Source organism: Pristis pectinata, chromosome 7 (genome assembly GCF_009764475.1).
Source record: "Pristis pectinata isolate sPriPec2 chromosome 7, sPriPec2.1.pri, whole genome shotgun sequence".
NCBI lineage: Eukaryota > Metazoa > Chordata > Chondrichthyes > Rhinopristiformes > Pristidae > Pristis > Pristis pectinata.
The window spans coordinates 6,435,953-6,462,138 of record NC_067411.1 but is presented as its reverse complement, the minus strand read 5'-3'; the positions used below and the strand labels follow the sequence as shown (position 1 = coordinate 6,462,138).

The following is a 26,186-nucleotide window of genomic DNA, read 5'->3' as shown; positions in this document are numbered from 1 at the left end:
GTTTACCTGGATTGTCTTTGTAACTCCTTTGAAAGGTTTTAGGTTGTCCCCATTTGGATTTATGGGTTAAAGCATAATCATCTGCCAACCTAGCAGTTTCTTGTAAAGTTTCCACTGCCTTTTCATTTAAATATGTTGTTAATTCAGCTGGAACACATCTTTTAAAGTCTTCCACCAGTATCAATTCTGTCAATTTATCAAAATCCCCATCTACATTTTTAGCCATGTACCATCGTTCAAAACATATTCTCTTTCCATTGGCAAATTCCATATAAGTCTGATCTGCAGATTTCCTCAAGTCTCTGAATTTTTGTCTATAAGCCTCAGGGACCAATTCATAGGCCTTCAAAATAGCTTGTTTTACCTTGGTATAATCAGCTGCATCCTCAACAGACAAAGCAGAATAAGCTTTTTGAGCTTTACCTTTAATCACACTCTGTACCATAAGAGCCCATCCTTTCCTTGGCCAGTTTGAACTCACAGCAACCTTTTCAAAATGTTGGAAATACTGATCAACCTGATCTTCTTCAAACGGAGGGACTAATCGAACCTCCCTGCTGGCTGAAAAACCATCATCAGAATCAGATTCCGAACTCCTACGCTTCATTTGTAACTCATGCTGCCTCTTTTTCTCCTCGTTATCCAGCTCCATCTGCTTCATTGCTAGATCAGCCTCTATCTTCATCTGAGTTAGCTTTTGTTCAGCCTCTAATCTCTTTTGTTCGGCATCTAATTTCTTTTGTTCTCGTTCGGCCTCTAATCTCTTTTGCTCTCGTTCAGCCTCTATCTTTAACTGGGTTTGTTCTCGTTCAGCCTCTATCTTTGCCAGCTGCACCTGTGCCTCAGAAATTGCTATTTCACTGCCAGGAAACTGTTTTAACACTTCCTTCTCAAACACTTTCTTTTCCACATAATGGCCAGCTATCAGTCTCTGAATATCTGCCTTTCTCATAGACTGCTTTACTTCTGTAAGGTTTAGCCTTGTAGCAATCTTTATCAGATCATCCTTTTTCGCCACCTCCAATCCCTTTTGGGTTGGTGACTCCAAAAATGCCTTAATATCCATTGCTGCTGGTTTCCACACACACAAGCCAATTAAAAAGAATTTATCAGACCTCCCTCAAAAATCTTTGGATTGAATCTCGAACAAATCTCATCAATCTGGGGTACAATCCCAGACGACACTCGTTAACCTTGGGAACTATCCCGGACGAGCCCCCAATTTTGTCACAAACCAGCAACAAAAGAAACACACTGAGCATGATTCAGTGTTAAAAACTATTTTATTAATCACTACTTATGATAATACGTAAAATAAAAGTAAAAATGTTAGTATGTTAGAATTCAAAAATGTTAAACCTCGAACGTTAACCCCAAAACTAAACTCTTCGTGTGTGTGTGTGACAAAGTCCAAAACTTCCAGTTCCGGAATGGTTCTTAAAGTTCAGTTCCGCAAGCCATAAGGTGAAACATGAGCAAGGGCTTCTTCAACAACCACCGTTGTCTGAAGATAAGATGTAGATGTAGAAAAACATAGAGAGAGTACATACGAAATCCAAATGTTCCACGATGGAACCCAAACGACACTTCAGTGTTTACTCGGTAGTGACTTCCTCACCCTGAAAAGCATCCGAACCGTGGTCGTCCACACACAAATACCTGTTTCCTTCTACAGGTCAGCAACAAAGTGAACTCCACCGGATTACTTCCAACTTCCATACATGGATTTCAGTGGCAAACACAGTTATTGTTTCTCATCCATCGATAGAGAAAACAAGCAGGCTGGTGTCTCTCTCCCTTCTCTCTCTCTCTTTCTTCTTCTTCTAACTTCTTCAACAACGTCATTACGTCCTTTATCTTCTATTGACGTAAGCACGCCCCACACACACATACACACACACTCTCTATCTTAAAGGGACTTTCACTGAGTCCATAACAGTACTTTGCATCAACATTCACCAAGGAGAAGAATGGTGGTGTGATTTGGGAGGGGCACGTTGCTATTCTAGGGTATGTCGATATAAAGCAGGACATGGGTGTTGGGTGCCCTGAAAAAAACATTAAGGTGGATAAGTCCCCAGGCCCTGATGGGATCTATCCCAGGCTACTGAAAGATGCAAGGGAGGAGATTGCTAGGGCCTTGACAGAGGCCTTTGGATCCTCCTTAACCACGGGTGAGATCCCAGAAGACGAGAATAGCTAATGTTGTTCCTTTGTTTAAGGAGGCAACAGAGACAAACCAGGAAATTAAAGGTTAGTGAGTTTACATCAGTGGCAGGGAAATTATTGGAGAAGATTCTTAGGAACAAGATTTACTCTCATTTGGAAAAGCATGGATATATTAGGGGTAGTCAGCATAGTTCTGTGTGGCAGAGGTCGTGTCTCAGACCCCTGCTGCACAAGGAGGTCATGTTTCAGAAGGCCTTTGACAAGGTGCCGCACGAAAGGCTGCTAAACAAGATAGGAGCCCATGGTACTACTGGAAAGGTACTAACATGGATAGATTGGCTGACTGGCAGAAAGCAAAGAGTGGGAGTAAAGGGGGCCTTCCATTTCTGGTTGGCTGCCAGTGACTAATGAGGTACTTAGGGGTCGGTATTGCATCCGTTACTTCTCACGTTAATGTCAATGATCTGGATGACAGAATTGATTGTATCTTTGTAAATTTGGCCACAGAGCAAAGATAGGTGGAGGGGCAGGTAGTGTTGAGGAAACAGGGAGTCTGCAGAAGGACTTGGACAGGTTGGGAGAATGGACAAAGAAGTGGCAGATGGAATAGAGCGTAGGGAAGTGTATGGACATACACTTTGGTAGAAGGAATAAAGGCATGGATTATTTTCTAAACAGAGCAAATTCAGAAATCGATACAAAGGGATTTGGGAGTCCTAGTGCAGGATTCCGTTAAGGTTAACTTGCAGGTTGAGGCGGTAGTAAGGAAGCCAAATGCAATGTTAGCATTCATTTCGAGAGGACTAGAATATAAAAGCAAGGATGTAATGCTGGAGCTTTATAAGGCATTGATCAGACCATATTTGGACTATTGTGAGCAGTTTTGGGCCCCATATCTAAGGAAGGATGTTCTGGCATTGGAGAGAGTCCAGAGGAGGTTTACAAGAATGATTCCGGGAATGAAAGGGTTAATGTACGAAGAGCATTTGATGGCTCTGGACCTGCACTCGCTGGAGTTTAGAAGGATGATGGGGATCTCATTAAAACCTACTGAATATTGAAAGGCCTGGATAGAGTGGACATAGAGAGGAGGTTTCCACTTGTGGGAGAGTCTAGGACTAGAGGGCACAGCCTCAGGATAGGAGGACTTCTCTTTAGAACAGAGATGAGGAGGAATTTCTTTAACCAGAGGGTGGTGAATCTGTGGAATTTATTACCACAGATGGCTGTGGAGGCCAAGTCATTGGGTATATTTAAAGCAGAGATTGATAGGTTCTTGATCAGTAAGGACGTCAAAGGTTACAAGGAGAAGGCAGAAGAATGGGGTTGAGAGGGAAAAATAAATCAGCCATGATCAATTGGCAGAGCAGCAGACTCGATGGGCCGAATGGCCTAATTCTGCTCCTATGCCTTATGGTCTCACAAACTTGATTGAGCTTTTTGAGGAAGTGATAAAGATGATTGATGAGAGTAGGGTAGGAGATGACGTCTCCGTGGACAAAAGTAAAGCGTTTGACAAAGTCCCTCATAGTAGGCTGGTCCAGAAGATTAAGTAACATGGGGTCCATGGTGAGTTGGTAAATTGGAATAGTCATAGAAGACAGAGGGGTATTTTTCTGACTGGAGGTCTGTGATTAGTGGTGTTCTGCAGGGAAGGCTGAGACCACTGTTCTTTGCAATCTATATTAATGATTTTAAATGAAAATGTAGGTGGTGTGATTAGTAAAATTTGCAAATGATATGAACATTGGTGGAGTCATGGATAGTGAGGAAGGTTATCAAAGGATACAGCAGGATATATATCAGTTGGAAATTGGGGTGGTGAAATGGCAGATGAAGTTTAATCCAGACAAATGTGAGGTGTTGCATTTTGGGAGGTCAAATACAAGAGGAAAGTATACAGCAACTCGCAGCAGACTCAGGAGCATTGAGAAACTGAGGGATCTTGAGGTGCAACTCCATAGCTTCCTTAAAGTGGCAACACAACTGGATAGGGTTATAGAAAAGGCATATGGCATGCTTGCATTCATTCATCGATTGGGGCAATGAGTGTAAAAGTCATGTTGCAGCTGTATAAAACTTTGGTTCGGCCACACTTGGGACATTGTGTGCAGTTCTGGTTGCCATGTTACAAGTATATGGAGGCTTTGGAGAACGTGCAGTAGAGATTCACCAGGACATTGCCTGGATTGGAGTGTATTAGCTAGGAGAGATGAGACAATTGTTTCTCTAGAGAATGGGCGGCTGAGGGCAAGCTAATAGAAGTATATAAAATTATGAGAAGCACAGATGGGCGAGATTGTTAGATTCTTTTTCCCCAGGATGGAAATTTCAAATACTAGAGGGCATAGGTTTAAGAGAGAGGGAGAAAATTTAAAGGAGATTTGCAAGGCAATTTTTTTTTAAAAACAAAGAAAGTGGTAGTTGCCTGGAACACACTGCCAGGGGAGGTGGCAGAAGTTGATACATTAGCCAAGTTTAAGAGGCATTTAGAAAGACACATGAACAGGCAGGGAGTAGAGGGATATGGACCAAGTCCAGAGAGATGGGACTATGATCAGCACAGACAGTGGGCAGAAGGGCCTGTTCTGTGCTTTTCTATATTCTATGTACTGTGTAAAGTTTTGTTTCCTAACCGAAAAAATGACATATTTGCCATCAGGGTGTACAGCAAAGATTCAGTAGAATGGTTTTAGAGATGGTGGAGTTACTATGCAAGGAAAGAATTAGTAGATCAAGTCTGTATTGTCTTGAGTTTGGAAAAATGATAACAGATCTCATTGAAACTATAAAAATTTTTATAAGGCTTAACAGGCTGGATGCAGTGACAGTGTTTTCTTTGGCTGCGGTGTCCAGAACAATGGGTTACATTCTCCAAGGCTGGCCATAAAGGACTGAGTCGAGAAGCAATTTCCAAGGCAGCTGTAAGATCTCTGTCTTAAATGTACTCATCAACCGAGATTAATAGATGTTTTAGTGGCACGGTAGTGTAGGGGCGGCACGGTGGTGTAATAGTTTGCATAACGCTATTACTGCGCCAGCGACTCAGGTTCGATTCTGCCGCTGTCTGTAAGGAGTTTGTACGTTCTCCCCATGTCTCTGTGGGTTTCCTCCGGGTGCTCCGGTTTCCTCCCACATTCCAAAGACATACAGGTCAGGAGCTGTGGGCATGCTACATTGGTGCCAGAAGAGTGGCAACACTTGCGGGCTGCCCCCAGCATATTCTCAGTAATGCAAAGAGATGCATTTCACTGTGTTTCGATGTACATATGACTAATAAATATCTTATCTTATTTACAGAATTAATAGATATAGGAAATGGTGCAGGAAAAGGTTGAAGATTCACCATCATCTTACTGAATGACACAGGTGACTTGAGGAGCCAAATGCCCTACTCCTGCTGCTATTTCTTCTCTAAGATCCCTTTCCATCAGGTTTCTTAAATGCAGTTTCATTTTCTCTCTCAAACAGCACAAGGTAGAACTCATTAAAACAGTGAAAGCCAGAATTCAGCAGATTTAAATGAAAACGGTCAATGCACCTTTGAGCTAAAAAAAATCTAGAGAAAAAAGTGACTTAGCCAAGCAGATTTTAGTTTTTCAACTTCTATACAAATTTATTAAAGCAATAGAATTAAGCTAATCCAGGGTACTAAAACAAGTCTGTGGCAAGTAAGCTGACCTCAAGTGGGTACCACCTTAAAACAGCTGTTTTAATAACGGGGTGGAAGCAGTGACAAAAAGAAAAAACAAATCAACCATGAACTTTCCACTATTCATTTAAACCTTTTTACAAGAATCTTTGTGCTTGGCAGGCAAGTCAGAGATAACTCTCACTGTCAGATAGTCTGCTGAAACTAATCAAACTAAATCACAATATATTAGGGAGTAACCTTACAACCAACAAGAAAAATCAAATCCTTGAGTGAAAATAAAAGATCTAATAACATACACTTATACCTTGCAGAGTCCTCAAAATACACTCCCAGAAATGAGAATGCTCATTGAATCAACACTAAAAGGGGTCACATTGCACTATTTGTGGAGAGCTGTGATACTGACTGCACTATTTGTGGAGAGCTGTGATACTGACAGCACTACTGCGCTGGGAACCTAGCACATGCTCCTGCTCTTCCTGCCAACGTGCACTGCTAGGCTAGGAACCAGGTGCGAATCCAGCAATGTGGAAAGACTGCTGTGAGGCTTGTGCTGGGCCGAGATGAGCAGAGTAGCCACTCAGAGTCAGGGTGTCATACAGTACGGAAACAGACCCATTAGCCCACCAAATTGATGTTGACAATCAAGCACCTATTAACACCGAACCTACACTAATCCAATTTTATTCTCCCCACATTCTCATCAATTCCCTCCAAATTCTACCACTCACCTTTACACTAGGGGCAATACAACTGGTCAATTAACCCACCAGCTTGGAAAAAGTGAATGTGGAACATTTCTGGGGACAGGCAACATCTACCATTCATATCCTACAGCCTCTTTCATCACCACCTGTTGGATACGATGGAAGCTGGTACCTCTGGTTTCTTTGTCCATCTACACAGCTCTTCCCAGCCCATAAATTTTAACCAAAAATGCTCATTTAGCTTGTTACCATAGAGAAATCCCTGGCCCTAAACCTACAATTTTTTTTTGGAAAAACTCAATACTATTATCCTTACTGGCTCTAGCCTCTTTTTTCTCCATACTCACAATGTTCCACTGAAGTGGCATGAAGCACAGATCTTGCCATCCATGCCCACACCCAACAAAGACTATCAAGTTCATTAAGAGTTAGAATCTATGGAACTAGGCACCAGATATCTGATATTACCCTCAGTGATCCAAGTACATTTAGTGTCTGGACATGCTCAGATATAGAATGCTACTGGGCTAATAAATTTTTAAAAAATGGCAACCGGATAGTGCTGTCAACCCCTCCTCAAGTCGTTGGGAAGATTAACAAATTGAATTTACATCCAGGTTCTCACCATTCATCAGAGAACTAACGAGTAATCTACTCCAACATTAAAAGTGCCACAAGGACTTCATATCAGGAGTTTAGGAACAAACTTGGGAGACATGTATGGCAATTACTTTACAGAACTACATCTGAAGAGAAGACTTGTACCAGTATTCTTAAATTGATGATCACTAGGAAGTCAGCACAATGCAACACATCCAATGAATACAGGTTCCAAAAGCTGTCAAGTTTTCAAAACACCAGCGGTTGTTTAAAAAAAAGCAACACGTTCATAATTTTAATACAAAATAGTAGTTCAACAAAATTAAAATTAAAATGATTTGCAAAAGTAAATCATTGGATGACCACTTTGCTGATCTCTCTCCGTGCCTCCCTCCACCACCAGGCTCAAGGACAGCTTCTATCACACTGTTATAAAACTATTGAACAATCCCCTAGTACAATAAAATGGACTCTTGACCTCAATCTACCTTATGGCCTTGCACCTTATTGTCTGCCTGCTCTGCACCTTCTCTAACTCTAACACTTTATTCTGCATTGTTATTGTTTTCCCTTGTACTAGCTCAAAGTACTGATGTGATGAAATGATCCGTTTGGATGGCATGCAAAACAAAGTTTTTCACTGTACCTCTGTATATGTGACAATAATAAACCAATTTATTTCACTAACATCAACCAAATGGCTTCATCAACAGCTTCTCACCACAATTCCCAAGGCCTAACCCCATTAGAGATATTTCCTTTGTTCTATTCAATGCTCTCCAGCCCCCTCTGCAACTTAAAGCCAATGTTTTTCCCCCTCTCTTTGCCAGTTCTAATGACCTATTCAGGCACTGTTTTTCTTTCCAAAGATGCTGCCTGAACTGCTGAGTTTTCCTAGCATTTTTTTTTACTTCAGCTGTCTACTATCTGCAGTTTTTTGATTTTCACACTGTTGTACCGTATTTGTCTTTGGCTTTCAATACAAAACTGTAATCGAAATGTAATTTTTTTTAACAAGTGTCAATAAAATGGTGCATTTAGATCAAAGTACCATGCACAATGATGAAATGTTCACAATCTGGCTTTGTACCTGGACTTTAAAATAAATTAAGCCTAATTTAACACAACTGATGCAAGTGAAAAGCATGCACGAGTGGAAATCCAATTAAAATGGAGATTTTTGAGGTTACCGGACTCTGCAGAATCATGGAAACCCTCTTCCTCTGCTCCATCATGTTGAAATCCTGACGCAAGTCAGGTGGCATATTCCGCTCTCTGAGGTAGTCAGGATTGTTTTCATCAACTCGATCAAAGTATTTCTCCTTGTGTGGAGCAGTCGATGGGGGTGGGGAAGTAACCACCCCTGCACCAGAGTCACCATTCATGGCAGGGTATTCTACGCTCCTGCAAGGAAGAAGACATTGAAATGTCACCCCATTACAAATAACTAATAGTCAACTTGAGCTCAAAAAAAAACTCAACTTCACCTAGTTTTGTGTGTCATGATCTACAATATCGAGAAAAACACCAAGCCATTCGCAAGGTTTGCCTATATACAAGTATTTACATTTTCATCTTCAATTTCAATTTGAATTTGAAATACAACTCTTAACTGTTAAATGATGTTTAAAGTAAGGCATTAAAAAAAAGACAAAGTAGCGTACAGATAACTACTTAAGACTGCAGCAAGTCAAAATCAATTCAATAAATGGACAGTTAGTGTTTAGTGCTTTTGTATATATTTAAAAAGCTTACAATTGTTAGTGATCATAAAAACATTCCCACTCTTCAACTGAGGGTGCCAGAATAGTTACAGGGATGGTGGTTTCTCCGGGTGGGTGTCTCAAACCAGGAGTCGCAGTCTCAAAATACAGTCAGCTATTCAGGACTAATTTTTTTTGGAGCAGGAGCTTTGAAAAGAGGTGAGTCTCTGTGCGTGTGCTTGTGAGTTTCACCTTGCAAGAGTCTATAAGAGGCACATTTGCAAATTGTTAATAGTTGATTGGCTAATTAACAGCAATGAATAAAAGGAAGGTAGGTATAAGCAGAGTGGCCATTGTTGGAGTAGACCAGGGTTAGAGTAGAGCACTTGAGGCTTTGGTGCTTGGAGGCTAAGGTAAGTATCTATCTTTCTTTGATTTTTCCTTTAGTGCCAGGCTAGAGTAGTTAGAATGGCTCTGGGGTCAGTGGTGTGCTCATCTTGTGAGATGTGGGAGTTCTGGGAGACCTCCAGTCTCCCTGATATCTACATCTGCATGGTGCATCCAGCTACAGCTTCATGCAGACAGTGTTAGGGAACCAGAGATGCAGCTGGATGACCTTTGGCTACTATGGGAGAATGAGGAGCTCATAGATAAGAGCTACAGGGAGGCAGTCACTCCTAAGCTGCAGGAGGCAGGTAGCTGGGCGACTGTCAGGAGAACAAGGGAGAGTAGGCAGGTGGCCATTCCCCTCAATGACAGGTATACTGCTTTGGATACTGTGGGGGGGGGGGGGGGGGTGGTGTGGTGTGGTGTGGGAAGCTGCAGTGACCAGGTCTCTGGCACTGAGTCTGGTTGTGTGATGCAGAAGGGAAGGAGGGAGGAGAGTGGTAGTGATAGGGGATTCAATAGTAAGGGGGCAGACGAGAGATTCTGTGGACATGAGACTCCCAGATGGCATGTTGCCTCATGGGTGCCAGGGTCAGGGACATCTCAGATCATGTCCACAGCATTCTGAAGGAGGGTGAATAGTCAGAAGTTGTGGTACATATTGGTACCAATAACATAAGTAGGAAAAGAGATGAGGGAATATAGGGAGCTAGGTAGGAAGCGGAAAAGCAGGACCTCAAGGGTAGTAATCTCTGGACTGCTGCCTATGCCAGTGAAGGTAAGATTTGGCAGATGAATGTGTGGCTGAGGAACTGGGGCAGGGTTTCAGATTTGTGGATCACTGGAACCTCTTCTGGGGAAGGTATGACCTGTACAAAAGGGATGGGTTACACCTGAACTGGAGGGGGACCAATATTCTTGCAGGCAAGTTTGCTGGAGCTGTTGGGGAGGTTTAACCTAGTTTGGCAGGGGGATGGGAACCAGAGTGATGGGTCAGAGGTCGGTGCACAAGTAGATGCAGCGTGTAGAAAGACTGTGGAAGGATAGGCAGTTGAAAGGGCAAAATTGCAGTCAGTTGGATGGGCTGAAGTGTGTCTACTTTAATGCAAGTAGTATCAGCAACAAGGGTGATAAACATGGGTAAGTACATGGAACCATGACGTGGTGGCTATTAGAGACTGTTGTCATGAGCAGGAATGGCTGCTGGATATTCTGGAGTTCAGATGTTTCAAAACAAAAGGGACCAGGACAAAGGTAAAAGAGGTGGGGGAGTGGCTTTGTTGATCAGGGACAGTATCACAGCTGTAGAAAGGGAGGATGTTCTGGAGTGATTTGTCTACTGAGTCAGTATGGGTGGAAGTCAGAAACAGGAAAGGAACAATCACACTATTGGGAGTATTCTACAGATAGATGCCACTGTCGCCCCCCCCCCCCCCCCCCCCCATTGCAGCAGAGATACTGAAGAGCAGATCAGGAGGCAGATTTTGGAAAGGTGCAAAAATAACAGGGTTGTTGTCATGGGTAATTTCAACTTCCCTAATATTGATTGGCACCTCCTTCGTGTAAAGGGGATAGATGGGGCAGAGTTTGTTAGGAGTATCTAGAAAGGATTCCTGACACAGTATGTGGACAGGCCATTCTGGACCTGGTACTAGGCGATGAGCTTGATCAGGTTTCAGATCTCTTGGTGGGATAGCATTTTGGAAACAGTGACCATAACTCCTTGACCTTTACCGTAGCCTTGGAGAGGGATAGGAGCAGATGATATGGGAAAGTATTTAATTGGGGAGGGGGAATTATGATGCTATTAGGCAGGAATTTGGGAGTGTAAAATGAGAACACATGTTCTTGTGGAAGTGCACAACAGAAGTGTGGCGGTTGTTTAGGGGAGTACTTGCATAGGGTTCTGGATAGGTTTGTCCCATTGAGGCAGGGTAAGGATGGTAGAGTGAAGGAACCATGGTTGACAAAAGACATAGAATATCTTGTCAAGAGGAAGAAAGAAGCTTACCCAAGGTTTAGAAAGTGAGGATCAGACAGGGCTCTTGAGAGTTACAAGTTAGCCAGGAGGGAGCTTGAGAATGGACTTGGGAGGGCAAGAAGGGGGCATGAGAAGACTTTGGTGAGTAGGATTAAGGAAAACAAAGGCATTCTACATGCATGTGAAGAATAGGAAGATGACTAGAGTGAGGGTAGGACTGATCAGGAAATAAAAGGGGAAACGTGTGCTTGGAGTTGGAAGAGGTAGGTAAGTCCTTAAGAATACTTTGCTTCAGTATTCACTAGTGAGAGAAACCTTGACATTTGTGAGAATGGCATACAACAGGCTGATATGCTAGGGCATGTTGACATGATGGAAGAGGATGTGCTGCAACTTTTGAAAAAACATTAGGATAGATAAGTTACTGGGGCCGGATGGGATATATCCAAGGTTATTACGGGAAGCAAGGGAAGAGATTGCTGTGCCTTTGTTGATGATCCTTGCGTCCTCACTGGCTAAAGGAAAAGTGCCAGATGATTGGAGGGTGGCAAATGTTCTTCCTTTGTTCAAAAAGGGGAGTATGGATAACCCTGGGAATCACGCTAGTAAGTCTCACTTCAGTGGTGGGCAAATTACTGGAGAAGATTCTTAGACAACATTTATGGGCATTTGGAGAAGCATATGGTGAATAGGGACCATCAGCATAGCTTTTTGAGGGGCAGGTCGTGCCTCATGAGCCTGATTGAATTCTTTGAGGATGTGACAAAGCACATTGATTAATGTAGAGCAGTGGATGTGGTGTACATGGATTTTAGTAAGGCATTTGATAAGGTTCCTCATGGAAGGCTCATTCAGAAAGTCAGGAGGCATGGGTTCCAAGGAAACATGGCTGCATGGATTCAGAATTCTCTTGCCCACAGAAGAGAGGGTGGTTGTAGATGGAGTGTATTCTGCCTGGAGGTCAGTGACCAGTGGGGTTCTGTAGGGATCTGTTCTGGGACCTCTGCTCTTGCTCTTTGTAATATGATTTGGATATGGGAGGGTGGGTTCCTAAATTTGCAGATGACACGAAGGTTGCTGTAGGTTACAAGAGGACATTGACAGGATGCAGAACTGGGCTAAGTGGCAGATGGTGTTCAACCCAGAAAAGCGTGAAGTGATACACTTTGGAAGATCGAATTTGAAGGCAGAATACAAGGTTAATGGCAGGACTCTTAGCAGTGTGGAGGAACAGAGGGATCTTGGGGTCCACATCCATAGATCCCTCAAGGTTGCTGTGCAGGTTAATTGGGTTGTTAAAGAAAGTGTATGGTATATTGGCTTTCATTAGTCAGGGTATTGAGTTCAAGAGCAGTGCTACAAAAACTTTGGCTAGACCACACTGGAGTTGTGTTCAGTTCTGGTCATGTCATAGGAAGGATGTGGAAGCTTTAGAGGATGCAGAGGAGATTTACCAGGATGCTGCCTGGATTGGAGAGCATATCTTATGAGGATAGGTTGAGCAAGCTGGAGCTTTTCTCTTTGGAGAGGAGGATGAGAGGTGACTTGAGGTGTACAAGGTGATAAGAGGCATAGATTGAGTGGAGAGTCAGATTTTCTCAGGGCAAAAATGCATAACATGAAGGAGCATAATTTTAAGGTGACTGGAGGAAGGTATGGGGGGGGTGTCAGAGGTAAAGTTGTTTTTTTTTTAAAAACAGTGGTGGGTGCATGAAACACACTGCTGGCAGAGGTGGTGGAGGCACATTAGGGACACTTGAGACTCTTAGACACATGAATGATAGAGAAATGGAGGGCTATATGGGAGGGAAGGGTTAGATTGATCTTAGAGCAGGATAAAATGTCAGCACAACATCATGGGCTGAAGGACCTGTACTGTGCTGTTATGTTCTCTCATCTAGATGAAGAAAACTTCTTCACTGAGAGGGCAGGGAATTTTTGGAATTTGCCACCCAAGAGGGCTGTGGAGGCTCAATCACTGAATATATTCAAGAGATGAACAGATTTTTGGATATTAAGTGAATTGAGGGATGGTGGAAGAAAAAGATCAAACATGATTTTGTTGAATGCTGAAGCAGGCAGAGAGACACAAATAGCCTACTCGTGCTTCATTTTTTTTTATTACATTCTGATGCATCAGAAAACCCTTCCTTTCAAATTCAAATCTAATTTGAATTTGACAGTTTAGGTTACTTAAAATAAAACAGGTTTTCTTAATCAAATAGAATTATTAAAAACCAATTCAATTTGCATATTGTTGTAAACTTCAAATTTTCTGTTCAAGACTAATTATTTAGGGCTTGCTGTATTACAGTCAATACACAAGTAAAAGCAACTCATCTCCCAGCCCTAAAAGAAAATTAGATTGTTAAGCAAAATTATACCTCCAGCTATAAATGGATTCCTTGCAATAATTAAAATGTCCTTTATAGGAAAGCTCTAATAATCTGCTCCAACTATTTAGAAAGCTTGACAGTTTGGCACCTCACTCACCAGGTGATGGACACACTCCAGTCCACTCACTGGGGCCCTGGTTCCCACACCTTTAAGCTTACCAGGTTCACTGGAAAGTAACTGTGTAACATCTAAAAAAAGGCAACTTCAGAATGTGTTAAGTATTAATAAAATACCATTTGGCAGTCTAGAAAGTTTGCTGGTCCTGTATCAAAGTTCCAAGTGTGCTGGATTTAATGGAGTTTTACTGTAAATAGTCTCAAAAGAAAAACAAAACCATATATACAGCATGTAATGTAAAGTTCCTTTAAAAGCAATGACTAGTTTTAAAATTACCCACATTGAATCCCTCAAATTGGATTTGCTAATGGATGTACTTTGTGCAAGAGAACAGAGCCCAAGTTAGTCCCTGGGACTATTATTTTGAGGGGTGACTGGGAAAGTAATCCAGCTATCCCAAAGACTTGATCATACTTTGCTACATTGGTGCTTGTCAAATGAAATGCAATGGACAAATAATTAAGATCTCATGCTGGAATTTAAGACATTATTTGAAACAATAGTTTCCCAAATTTCAATTTTTACATCAATCCTTATTCAAAGTATTATTTTTAAATATGCAAATAATCTTTTCCCTTGATTGTTGAACATTTTCTTAATGCCAGAGCTTGAAAAGCCAGTGACTTTCAAGGAATGCTCAAGTACTGGCTCACTTGGTGAGTCTAAATTGGAAATGCTGGAATAAATTTTATTACACTAATTAATTCCCTACTGTCACTTTAACAACTTCCAGTGCCAACTATCTTCATGAATATTCAGCAAACACTTTCTAGTAGACTTCAAAGCCAAACTCAGTATTCTGGAAGCATTCAGCATACCAATACTAGAGGCCTGCTATTAATAGATCATGCATTTAAAGTGAGAAAACTAAATTGTCTTATAGTTGGTTCTGCCCTTTTCAGATTCCTCATAGACAGAAGTTTCAGTACCTAAACCCACAATGCTTATAATAGAGCAAAATTTGCATCTGCACAGTATTTCTGGCTTCAGTTGCTGACCATCTTCAGACAAAAATTTGCTTAACGTTTAAATCTGAAATGCAAGATTTGAGATGTGAAAGCAATAACTTAATATTTTCACTTAAATGATATCCTTAACTTTGTTTCCATTACCTTATCACAACCTCAAATTCCTAAACTCTTTCTTGTGCCATGGATCTATTATCTATTTCACTTTGACGAACTATTCTATCCAACTTCAGCCTGCAGGTCCCTAGAGAAATTGAAGGAATTGGAAATAAATTTCAGATAGAGCAAGGTTGGCCAGAATAATAAAATCTGATGTTTATGTTGGAGCTGCCATTTTTTGTGCAAGCCCTGTATCTTGGGACTCAGCAGGCTAATATATTAAGCTCATAGGAGGTGAAAAGGTAAAGTAGTTGGGCAAAGAGGAAACACAAGAATGGAACAGGTAGCACAGAATGGAAATCAAAAGTAGTCTGAAGTCAAGTAAGTAGGAAGCACTGGGCAAGGCAGATTAGGGGCCAATGAAATGACTTGTGCATTATTTGGTATTTCAGCCATGCCCAATAAATTAAGTACTTTGTATCAAACTGTACCAAGAGAAGGCTGCTAAAACCTCAGCCGTTATCTTTACTATTTATCAGAAAATAAAAATGTAAGAATATATAACAAAAAGAGGAGTAGGCCATTTCCTGCTCCTCAAGTCTGCACCGCCATTCAATGACACCAACGACCTTCTACCTAAACACTATTTTCCTGTCCCATACTCCATTCCTTTAATATCCAAAAATATATTGCTCTACCCACACTGGACACTCACTCCCTTCTTCCCCCCCCCCCCCCCCCAATTGGGCAGAAGATACAAAAGTCTGAAAGCATGTTCCACCAGGTTCAAGGACAGGTTCTATTCTGTTGTTATAAACCTATCGAACAATCCCCTAGTGCAATAAAATGGACTCTTGACCTCACAATCTACCTCATTATGGCCTTGCACCTTATTGTCAGCCTGCACTGCCCTCACTCTATAACTGTAACACTTTATTCTGCATTCTGTTAACATTTTTCCCATGTACTATCTCCATGCACTGATGTGATGAAATGATCTGTATGGATGGCATGCAAAACAAAGTTTTTCACTGCACCTCGGTACATTTGAAAATAATAAACCAATTTACCAATCTGTGCTTTGAATGCAATCAATGACCAAAGTCTCCACAGCATTCCTGGGTAGAAAACTCCAAAGATTCACCACTCTCTGTGAAGAACTTTCTCCTCTATTTCAGTTGGAAAGGCCAGGGAAGTAATCTGCATCCACCCTGTTGAACTCAACAACAACGTCATATATTTCAGAGGTTTTGTTTCAGCTCTAGAAAATAGAGCCTAGGCCAGCCTACTGATTTCTCTCCTCATTTGACAGACCTATTATCCTAGGAAACTGTCTGGTGAATCTTCCTTGCACTCCTCCTATGGAAATGTATTATTTTATACACAAGGAGACCAAAACTGCACAATACTTCAGGTGTCCATATAATTGTAGCAAGGGATCTTTACTCCTACTGAAATCCACTTGCAAGAGAGGACATTTGCTTTTCCCAATTACCTGCTGCATTTGCTTTCAGGACTAAAAAAGTTTGGCAACTCTACCAGGTCCAAATGAGATGGATCCTAGGTTGCTGAAGGTCCCTAAACACAGGGGAGGTGCCAGAGGACTGGAAAATAGCAAATGGGACAAGATTATTCAAAACAGGTTGCATGACATTCCTGTCAACCACAGGTCAGTAGTGAAAATGCTTTCAGGGAATCAAGGAGAAATAAAGAACATCTACTTTGAGAGGCTTGAGTTAATGAATGAGAGCCAGCATGGATTTGTAAAAAACAAATTGACCAACTCATTTCTATTTCTTGATGAAGCAACTGAAACTTGACAAAAGGGAATGCAGATTATATTGTTTACTAAAATTTTTATAAAACAGTTGATAAAGACCTACCCATAATGATGGGTAGCTACATTGAGGCTCATTTAATAAAAGGATCATTGACAGGTAGGTTAAGAAATTGGCTTCTGTACAGGGAGCAGAGAATCATGACAAATGGTTGTCATTTCAGCTGGAGGATGGTGGACAGTGGTGCCCCAGGGATCAGTGGTAGGATCACAGCTTTCTTGTATGTATACTTAGATATAGGAGTGCAGAGTAAAATTTTAGAACATCCAGATGACACCCAATATGGAGGTGTAACAGACAGTGAAGAAAATAGTAATAAACTGTAAGAGGGCATAGACAAGCTGATAAAATGACCAGACAGATGGTAGTTGAAGTGTACTGTAGAAATGTGCAGACATATATTTGGGTATAAATTATGAGCAGACAATACAGACTACATAGCAGTGTTCTAAAGGGATGTGCAAGAACAGAGGTGACCCACCACTACATCTAACTACTCCTTCAATCTTGGTAATGCACTATATTCAACTCCAGGTCCTCCCTAGGTTACAGCAGAGTTCCGTTCCTATGAACTGTTTGTAACCTGGGCATTTTGCAAGTCGGAAATGAGGCCATGAACAGAGTTCCCAGGCAGAAGATGCCTGAAGCAGATGGCAAATCCATCCCGCCAATCTCCCTACGCTCGTTCATATGTACGGCTGTATACAAGTCAAGCATTCGTAACCTGGGAAGGATCTGTAGGGTCTTCATGAGAAGAAAAATGTTTTTAATTCAAAGGTTCGTATGTACTGTATAACTCACATTATACCATAAGAAAATATTAAAGTACAGAACTAGGTTAGATGTCACATAGCTTCTCTATTCACAAAAAGACAATATTAACAAAACAAAATGCTTGTGCAGTGAGAAACAGTTGACTGCAAATATTCAAAAGTGAGCAGGACAACTCTATCATAAATCAATTATAACATCACACCAAACATAAAGGGCAAATGTGCAGAATGAGAGCAGAGATGAATCTTCCTGGTATGGAAAAATTTTAGGAACTTTTGTGGATGGCTGGAGGACAAACAGGAGTCATGCTGTATAGCTTGCACGAGATAAGATGATGAACAGGAAAAGTTCCAGTTGTTCCATGATTTATAAATTTCAGAAGTGACACCAATCTGTACAACCCAGGGTATGATAGACTTCTCTGCAAGAGGAGAAATAATACAAGCAGCTCACAGACCAGTCCATATTCCCTACCTGGTTACAAAGCGATATTATGGGGTTCTGATGAAGCCTTAATCTGAAATGTACTCTCTCCACAAATGCTGCCTGAACTGCTGAGTATCCTCAGCATTTCATTATATCAGATTTCCAACATCTGTAGTTATTTTTTTCTTTTCACAATTGGAAGCTTGGGAATCAACTGTCTCAGCCCTTTTTAAGGAGAACACTTTGTATAAAGGGAGAACGTAAAAGGAAGAAAGAACTTTCACTAATCTTATGCCAATATGCACATTTGCTTAACAAGGGAACATTGTTTGCTTGGATAGAAAGGCACAGAAGCAAAGATGAACAATGGGGAGGGAATTTCTAAAGAGAAGTGGGCAGCACAGTAGCATAGCAGTTAGCGTGATGCTATTACAGCGCCAGTGATCGGGGTTCAATTCCTGTCACTGTCTGTAAGGAGTTTGTACATTCTCTCCGTGTCTGTGTGGGTTCCTCCGGTTGCTCCAGTTTCCTCCCACGTTCCAAAGATTAACATGGGTTTAAATGGGTGACACAGACTTGTTGGACCAGAAGGGCCTGTTACCGTGCTGTAAATAAAGTCTAAAGTCTTAAAAAAAATTCACATCTACAATTAAGCCTCACCTCCCCACCAAAAAAAGGTGGTTTCATTGTTCTCCCCCCACCCCCCCCCATATTTGTACTTGCTGTATTTCAATTATTAAGTTCCCTGAAGTACATTACTTTTTATACTACTTTTCTTCTAGTATATGATTTTTTAAAAAACCCTAACTGAACTGACTGGTTTCCTGATTGCATCCATTTTGAAGGCAGTGTATTTTGTTAAAATGTGTTTTGCTTAGGTGAGATGAAATTGGAGAGAATAGTTCCATGTCATTCTCTAAATAAAATAACATTGAAAATATGAAAGTACACATGTTACAAAATAATTGAATTATTGCTTCTTGGTGCAACTCTGAAGACTTAATGATGCACAACAGTTAAGGAGAGATGGAGGGGAAGAAAGGGAGAATGCCACATTGTGTGGCAGTTCCATTCTACATGGGGAGGGGAGGGATGGGGTGGGTAGAAAATGGGCAAGTGGAGCAGTTAACAAACCACATGTTCACAAGGAGACTTTTTGCTTCTTCGAGAGTTGCACAATCTAACCTATTAATTTCAAATCAAACCACAATGGTATGCTCCTACATTTAACTCAGGAAGACTGTTTTGTAAGATGTATGAAATTATACTTAAAATACAAACTGAAAGTTACTGATGTCATAGTTGAATTATCATCAATTGTATTCGGGCATCCAGAAATAAAGTTCTGAACAAAGATTCTCTGATGAATCCAATTTAAATTTAAATTTCACAAATAGTAAAAAGTTCAATGTTTAACAAAATAAAAGACTAAAGCAACAAATAAACTAGTTCCGAAGAATCTCTCTAAAGGCCTAAAAAAGTCCGCCAGCAATTTCTGAGATCATGAACAGCTAAACTGCCAAAGCCATTCAACACAAATGGAAGACAGTCATTCATTGTTCAAGGCAAATTTTGCAGTTATTCATCAGTAATAGGTTAATTTTAGACTTCAGAAGCTCATGAAAGGCAAAACAGTAAATGTACAATTTAAAACTGGCATAAATCATTCTTCATTGGAACAATGAAAAGGCTAAGAAAGTTATTGATAACCTGTCAAGCAACCAAGCCAGAAAGGAACCTTGCGCAAAAAGGAGATAATTTCTTTTAATATTGAGAAGTGAGGCATTTAAACTGGGTGAATCCAATTACACTGACTTCAATTACTGTCATGACTACAAACCCTACTCATTTCTAAAGCAGTCCAATAAAGCTCCAAACTTTCTTATAACTGCAATAGATCTGATGGGATAATTCAATTAACCTGTTTTATGAAAATTGCAGTAGTACAGTGAAAATTATACCTATAATACCAAAGTGGTAAATTGATACTGCCTTTGTAAATTTTGGGTTGTGAGCATTGCTGTACATAATGATTACTTTCACCATGTTTCTGATCAGTGTAACATTCAAGCTTCACTTAAAATTTTAAACCACCATTCCATTTGACCAACAGGAATGTTGCAATTAAAAATAAATTCTCATTTTACAAATTATTGTAAAATCATTTCACAATTATTCTTGATTCATGGTTCAGCAGAAACCTTTTCACCTCAAGCACCGTCTATAGCCCAAATCTATCCAGATTTAAAACTTCATTTCTGACCTCAACAATCAGTGCATTTAAATTCAAGTCTCTCCCTTTACAATACTATTAAGGGAATTGGTACAGCAGACAATGTATTGGTGTTGCTGCTGCATAGCTCCAGAAACTCAGGTTCAGTGCTGACCTTGGGTGCTGTTATGTGGGTTTCTTTGCACATCCTAAAGATATCCTGGTAGTTTAATTAGCTGCCATAAATTTCCACTCGTGTAGGTGATGCAGGAGAACTACAGAGCAAGTGATGGGTATGAGAGAGAATAAGTTACAGGGAAATAAAAAAAAGTGGGGGAGGGGTGGGTAGAAATGGGACTGATGGAAATACTGAAAGCAGGCATAGATTTGATAGGCCAAATCACTTCCTCCTATATCTTATGAAAATATGAATAGTCTATGATTTTATAAATTAAAATTTAGGAGCCAGATTGTAGATAGATTTGAATTCTTCTCAAACCTCCAAAGGAATGCATTTATGGAACCCCATTAAAGTAACTAACAGTGGTTATCAATTATATAAAATCTCAAAACCAAAATGAAAAGTCTGCATTTTATTGATGTTTAAACTAATAGATCTTGAGGATTTTGATGAAGCAAGTGGATAGAGGGGTTCAAGGAGGAAATTATAGAGCATATTCTTAGGTAACTGAAGGGAAACCAAATAAAAAAAAAATGCAGGAAAAAAGATCTACACCATTTATTGAGGGGAAAAAAATTCAGACCAATATTTAAGGCTGGCCCCTTCTTCAGAATGGTAGATGGAAAGATGCAGTTGGAAACAAGTACTTCAATCAAATTAAGAGGGGGAGAGGGCCAAAGACCTTCTTGTACAAAGTTGGAGTAAAATAAAAAACATCAGCTGGCTTAAAAAATCCAGGAGATAGTCATTTTTATTGTGTATAAAACTACATGACAGGAAAATACATTAATAAAACAATAACATACAAACATTTGAGTGCTTTCCATTCCCCTGGAGCTCTTCATCATTTTGTCAAGGAATATTCTGTGCTCACGCGAGACACTAGACGGTGCTTTAGTTTAACTACTTGCCCAAACAATGGCTCCTCAGATAGTGCAAATTTCCCTCAGTACTGCACTGGAATATCAATGTAGATTTTTATGATCAAGTTTCTGAAGCACTTGAAACTCAATGTACTTCAGCCCACAAACTTCTGGCCAGGAGATGTCTGCCAAGCTTCAGCTGACTCAAGCAGCAAGCTTCTGCCAGTACCATGGGCAACAGATTTACTTCAGTGCCATTTGCAGTACCCTGCAAGATGGCTGTTATATTTCCTGCATTACTTTTGAAGTATAGACATTGGGTGTCAAAGCACTTTGAAACAATGTTATGGAAAAACTAAACATAAATGTACATATTCATTTAAATTTTTAAAGTCATTTTTAGGACCTGTCAAAAATCAGCTATTATTGTCCATCCCTAATTGAGATGTTGGTGGTTCAACAACACTTTGAACCACTGCAATCCTTCTGGTAAGAATACTCCCACAGTGCCATTGGGTAGAGCATTCCAGGATGTAGACCCAGTGGCAATGAAGGGCCAGCAATACATTTCCAAGACAGGATGGAAGAAAACTGCAGATGGCAGAGTTCTCATACACCCACTGCCCTTGCCTGTCTTGGTGGTAGAAGTCACAAGTTTGGGAGGTGCTAGCAGAGTAGCCTGGGCAAATAACTGCAATGCATTTTGTAGATAGTACAGACTGCAGCCACTGTGCACTGGCTGTAGAAGGAAATATTGCTGGATTGGGTACCAATCAAGTGGGCTGCTTTGTCCAGGATGGTGTCAAGCTTTTTAAATTTTTTTTTAAGTTTTATTTACAGCGTGGTAACAGGCCCTTTTGGCCTGACGAGTCTGCGCCACCCATTTTAAACCCAAATTAACCTACCCGTACGTCTTTGCAATGTGGGAGGAAACCGGAGGAAACCCACGCAGACACGGGAGAACATACAAACTCCTTACAGACAGTGACGGGAATCGAACCCCGATCGCTGGTGCTGTTTGCGAGTTATCTGAGCTTTACTCCATATAAGCAAGTGGTCAATATTCCAGTATGCTCCTGACTTGTGATGGTGGAAAGACCTTAGGTTGTCAGGAGGGAGACCCTCATTGCAGAAAACCCTGTTCTTGTAGACTCAATATTTACGTAGCTGGTCAAGTTTAGTTTCTGGTCAAAAGTGACGCTCAGGATATTGAATGTGGGATAGTAATGCCAGAGTGTCAGGAGTAGATGGTTATACTTTCTCCTGTTGGAGATGATCATTGCCTGGCACTTTTATGGCACAAGTGTTTCAGTGCCACTTATCAGCCAATTGGCACTTTTATGGCACAAGTGTTTCAGTGCCACTTATCAGCCAATATCTGAATGCCGTCCAGATCTTGTTATTGACAGTTATTGGCTACTTCATTTGCTGACGAATTGTGAATGGAATTGAACAATGAGTAATCATTGGCAAACATTCCCAGCATTTGACAAGGTCCCCCATGGTAGGCCAGTCCAGAAGGTTAAGGTACTAGTGGTTTACAGCAAGAATTAGTGCTGGAACCTGTGCTGTTGATGTGAATGAAGTACAATTAATAAATTTGTGGATGACATGAAAACTGTTGGTGCTGTGGAAAGCAAGGAAGATTGTCCAAGTCTACAGCAGGATATATACCAGACAGAAAGTTGGGTGGAGCATTGGCAATGAATTTAATCCTATCAAATAAAAGGTTATGCATTTTGAGAGGTCAAATAGGCAATGGTAGAATGCTAAGCAATGTTGATGAACAGAGACCTAGGGGTACAAGTTCATTGTTCCTTGAAAATGGCAGCACAGGTCAGTAGAGTGGCGAACAAGGTATATGGCATGATTGCCTTCATAGGTAAGGGCCTAGAATATAAGAGTTGGGACATTATTCTGCAACTTTGCAAATAAAAACTGGTTAGACCATACTTGGAGTATTGTGTGCAGTTCTGATCGCCACACTTTAGAAAGGATACGATTAAGCTAGAAAGGATGCAGCAAAGGTTCACAAGGATGTTGCCTGGATTGGAGGGTTTGATGATAAGGAGAGATTGGATAGGCTAGGCTTGTTTTCCCTGGAGTGAAGCAGACTAAAAGGGGTGACCTGATAGAAATATATAATTTTATATGGGATTAGCATAAATGGACAAAAAGATTGGCATGGACATGGTGGGCCAAAGCTCCTGCTTCTACAATTCTATGCCTCTAATAAATCAGTTGGTCATTTTATTAACCTTAGGTTATTTTATTCAATATTTTAGAAGGAAATGATGGGCTGCTACAGATTATCCATATTAGAAATGATATAAGAAATCTGTAGATTTAGTAGGGGTCACTAATACAAGGAATTCAGATATAAATGCTATTGATCATATGTGGTTAATGCTGTTGCCATGGAATTGCAGCGTTCAATGGAATATAAATAGAATTTTATATCATTAAATACAATAGCTATTTCCCCCCCCTCAAGATAACCACTGTATAATTTTCTCCATGGAAAATGGATAAGGATGTTAAGTCACTGGCAACAAAATTGTATAAAGTCACCTCAAATATTGCATTGAAATTTAAACTTCCATGGCAACTGAAATTCATCTAATCAAAAGCAGTCACATCGAAGCTCCATGAAATATGGTTAAAGTGTTTGAGTTAACACTGCCACATAAAAAGAGGTTGATTTGTTTCAAAATAGCTTCAAGCAGATAGTGTTTCACAACAGTGGAGGAGCTTCAGAGTCATACAGCACAGAAACAGGCACTGCAGCCCAACTCATCTATGCCAACCAAGATGCCCATCTAAGTGAATCCCATATCCCTCTGAACATTTTCTTCCCATGTGCCTTTTAAATGTTGTTAACGTACCTGCCTCAACCACTTCCTCTGGCAGCTCATTCCATATACAGATCACCCTCCGGGTGAAAAAGTTGCCCCTCAGGTTCCTATTAAAGCTCTCCCCTCTCACTTTAAACCTATGCCCTCTAATTCTTGATTCTCCAACCCTGGGAAAAAGACTATGTGCATTCACCCTTTCTATGCCCTTCACGATTTTATACACCTCTATAAGATCATCCCTTATTCTCCTATGCTCCAATGAATGAAGTCCTAGCCTGCCTAACCTGTCTCTATAACTCAGTCCTCAAGTCCTGGCAAATCTTTTCTGCACCCTTCCCAGCTTAATAGCATCTTTCCTATAGAAGGATGACCAAAACTGAACACAATTTAATTGAATACATGTCTGCAATGATAGAATATATAAAAGTGGAACAGGTAGAGGCCGTCCAAATGGGCTAGACAATAGTGAAGTGTTAGTGATGGAAAAGGATCTAGTTAACTGCAAAGCTGTAAAGGGGTTCAAGAAAGTGAGGATAAATGAAGTATTATGGACAGACACAGGATGATGCTGTTTATGACTTAGGTTTGGCTCATATTAATGCTATAGCAGGTGATAACCTGATGTGCAATTAAAACATGATGTTATAAGAAAGATGAACACAGATTTGAGGAAGCAATTCTTGCTAAATAGGAGATGTATAAAGTGCAATAGAATTCCAGCTATGAGCCTATAAGAGCAACTTCAGCTGGTCACTTTTAAAACATTTGAAAAATATCCAAAAACAAATTTTCTGTGTCCTCGAATGTAACATAGGAATAAAGCAATAGGAATCATAAGCGATGCTCCAAAGATAAAATTTATCAAAATTGACCACATGAAAATTCTAACAATCCTAAAATTGCAATGGCATGGAAGGCCATTTGATCCATCAAGTCACAAGAGCTCCTTAAAGAGTAATCTATTTGATCCCAATATGCCCAACTCTTTCTTCTTTGCTTTGTAAATTATTTTCTCTCAAGTGCCAATCCCACACTCTTGAAAATTCTAAATAGCTATTTTTAAACCTACTCCATAGGTACTCAGAACCATCTGCACACTTTGAAGTTTTCTCCCCCACCCCCCCCCCCCCCAACATCCTGCCCATCACTTTGGATCTGTGTTGTCTGATCCATGATCACCTGGTAATGGGAACAGCTTCATTCTATTGTGTCTAAAACTATCATGACTTTGTATACTGCTATCATCCCTTCTCGACCTCATTTGATTCTTCAATCTAAACTTGTAGCTTGGAACCATCCTAATAGATGCATTCTTGATCCTCTAAGGACCGTCATATCCTTCCTACAGTTTTTAAATCTACAAAAAAAAACTAATATATGGAACAATTTTAATCACCATTAAGCACTTTTTTAAGAATAACAAAATTATTTACAATTTTAAGAATGGATAAATAAACTGAATTTTTTTTATTAAACTTGAAAAATCAACAAGCTCAATTCCAAGCTTCTGAATTGTCAGCATTATCCTCTAAAAGAAATAAATAATCTGTATGTTCAGAGGCGGCAACTGCCAACAGCCATGAATCTTGTTTCAAAATACCAGAAGTAAACACTTCAAATTAGCAATAAAATACTTAAGACTGTTTACCACAGAAACAAAGATACAACTTGTGTGCTGAATATACAGTAAAATTCCAATAATCCAGCCCTCTTGAGACTTGTGGTGCTGGAATGACAGATTTTCTAGACAACTGGATCTTAGGTGGTGGTGGTGGTTGGTGGTCAGAGGGTGGTGGTTGAAGGGACTTATTCTGGTTGGAGGCCTGTGAGCAATGGTGTTCCGCAGGGATCTGTACTGGGATCCCTGCTGGTTGTGATGTACATAAATGACCTGGATGAGTAGGTTGATGGATGGGTTAGTAAGTTTGCAGACGATACCAAGACGGGTGGAGTTGTGAATAGTGTAGAAGACTGGCAATGGATACAGCGGGATATAGATCAGTTGCAGATGATTAGGGACAGTCAGCATGGCTTTGAGAGGAGCAGGTCATGCCTCATGAGCCTGATTGAATTCTTTGAGGATGTTACAAAACACATTGATGAAGGTAGAACAGTGGATGTGGTGTACATGGATTTTAGTAAGGCATTTGATAAGGTTCCTCATGGAAGGCTTATTCAGAAAGTCAGGAAGCATGGAATCCAGGGAAACTTGGCTGTGTGGATTCAGAATTGGCTCGCCCATAGAAGACAGAGG

General features: G+C 40.5%; 1 protein-coding gene across 13 annotated transcripts in view; it reads right to left on the bottom strand.

The window, feature by feature from the left end:
• add1 (adducin 1 (alpha)) overlaps positions 1–26,186 on the bottom strand; it is a 150,672-nt gene that overhangs the window by 92,146 nt on the left and 32,340 nt on the right. For all 13 annotated transcript variants that reach the window (XM_052019351.1, XM_052019352.1, XM_052019345.1 and 10 more), the window contains exon 2: positions 8,322–8,535. In XM_052019351.1, the coding sequence (XP_051875311.1) occupies positions 8,322–8,516 (195 nt within the window). In that variant the 5' untranslated portion in view covers positions 8,517–8,535. The remainder of the gene's footprint in view (positions 1–8,321; positions 8,536–26,186) is intronic.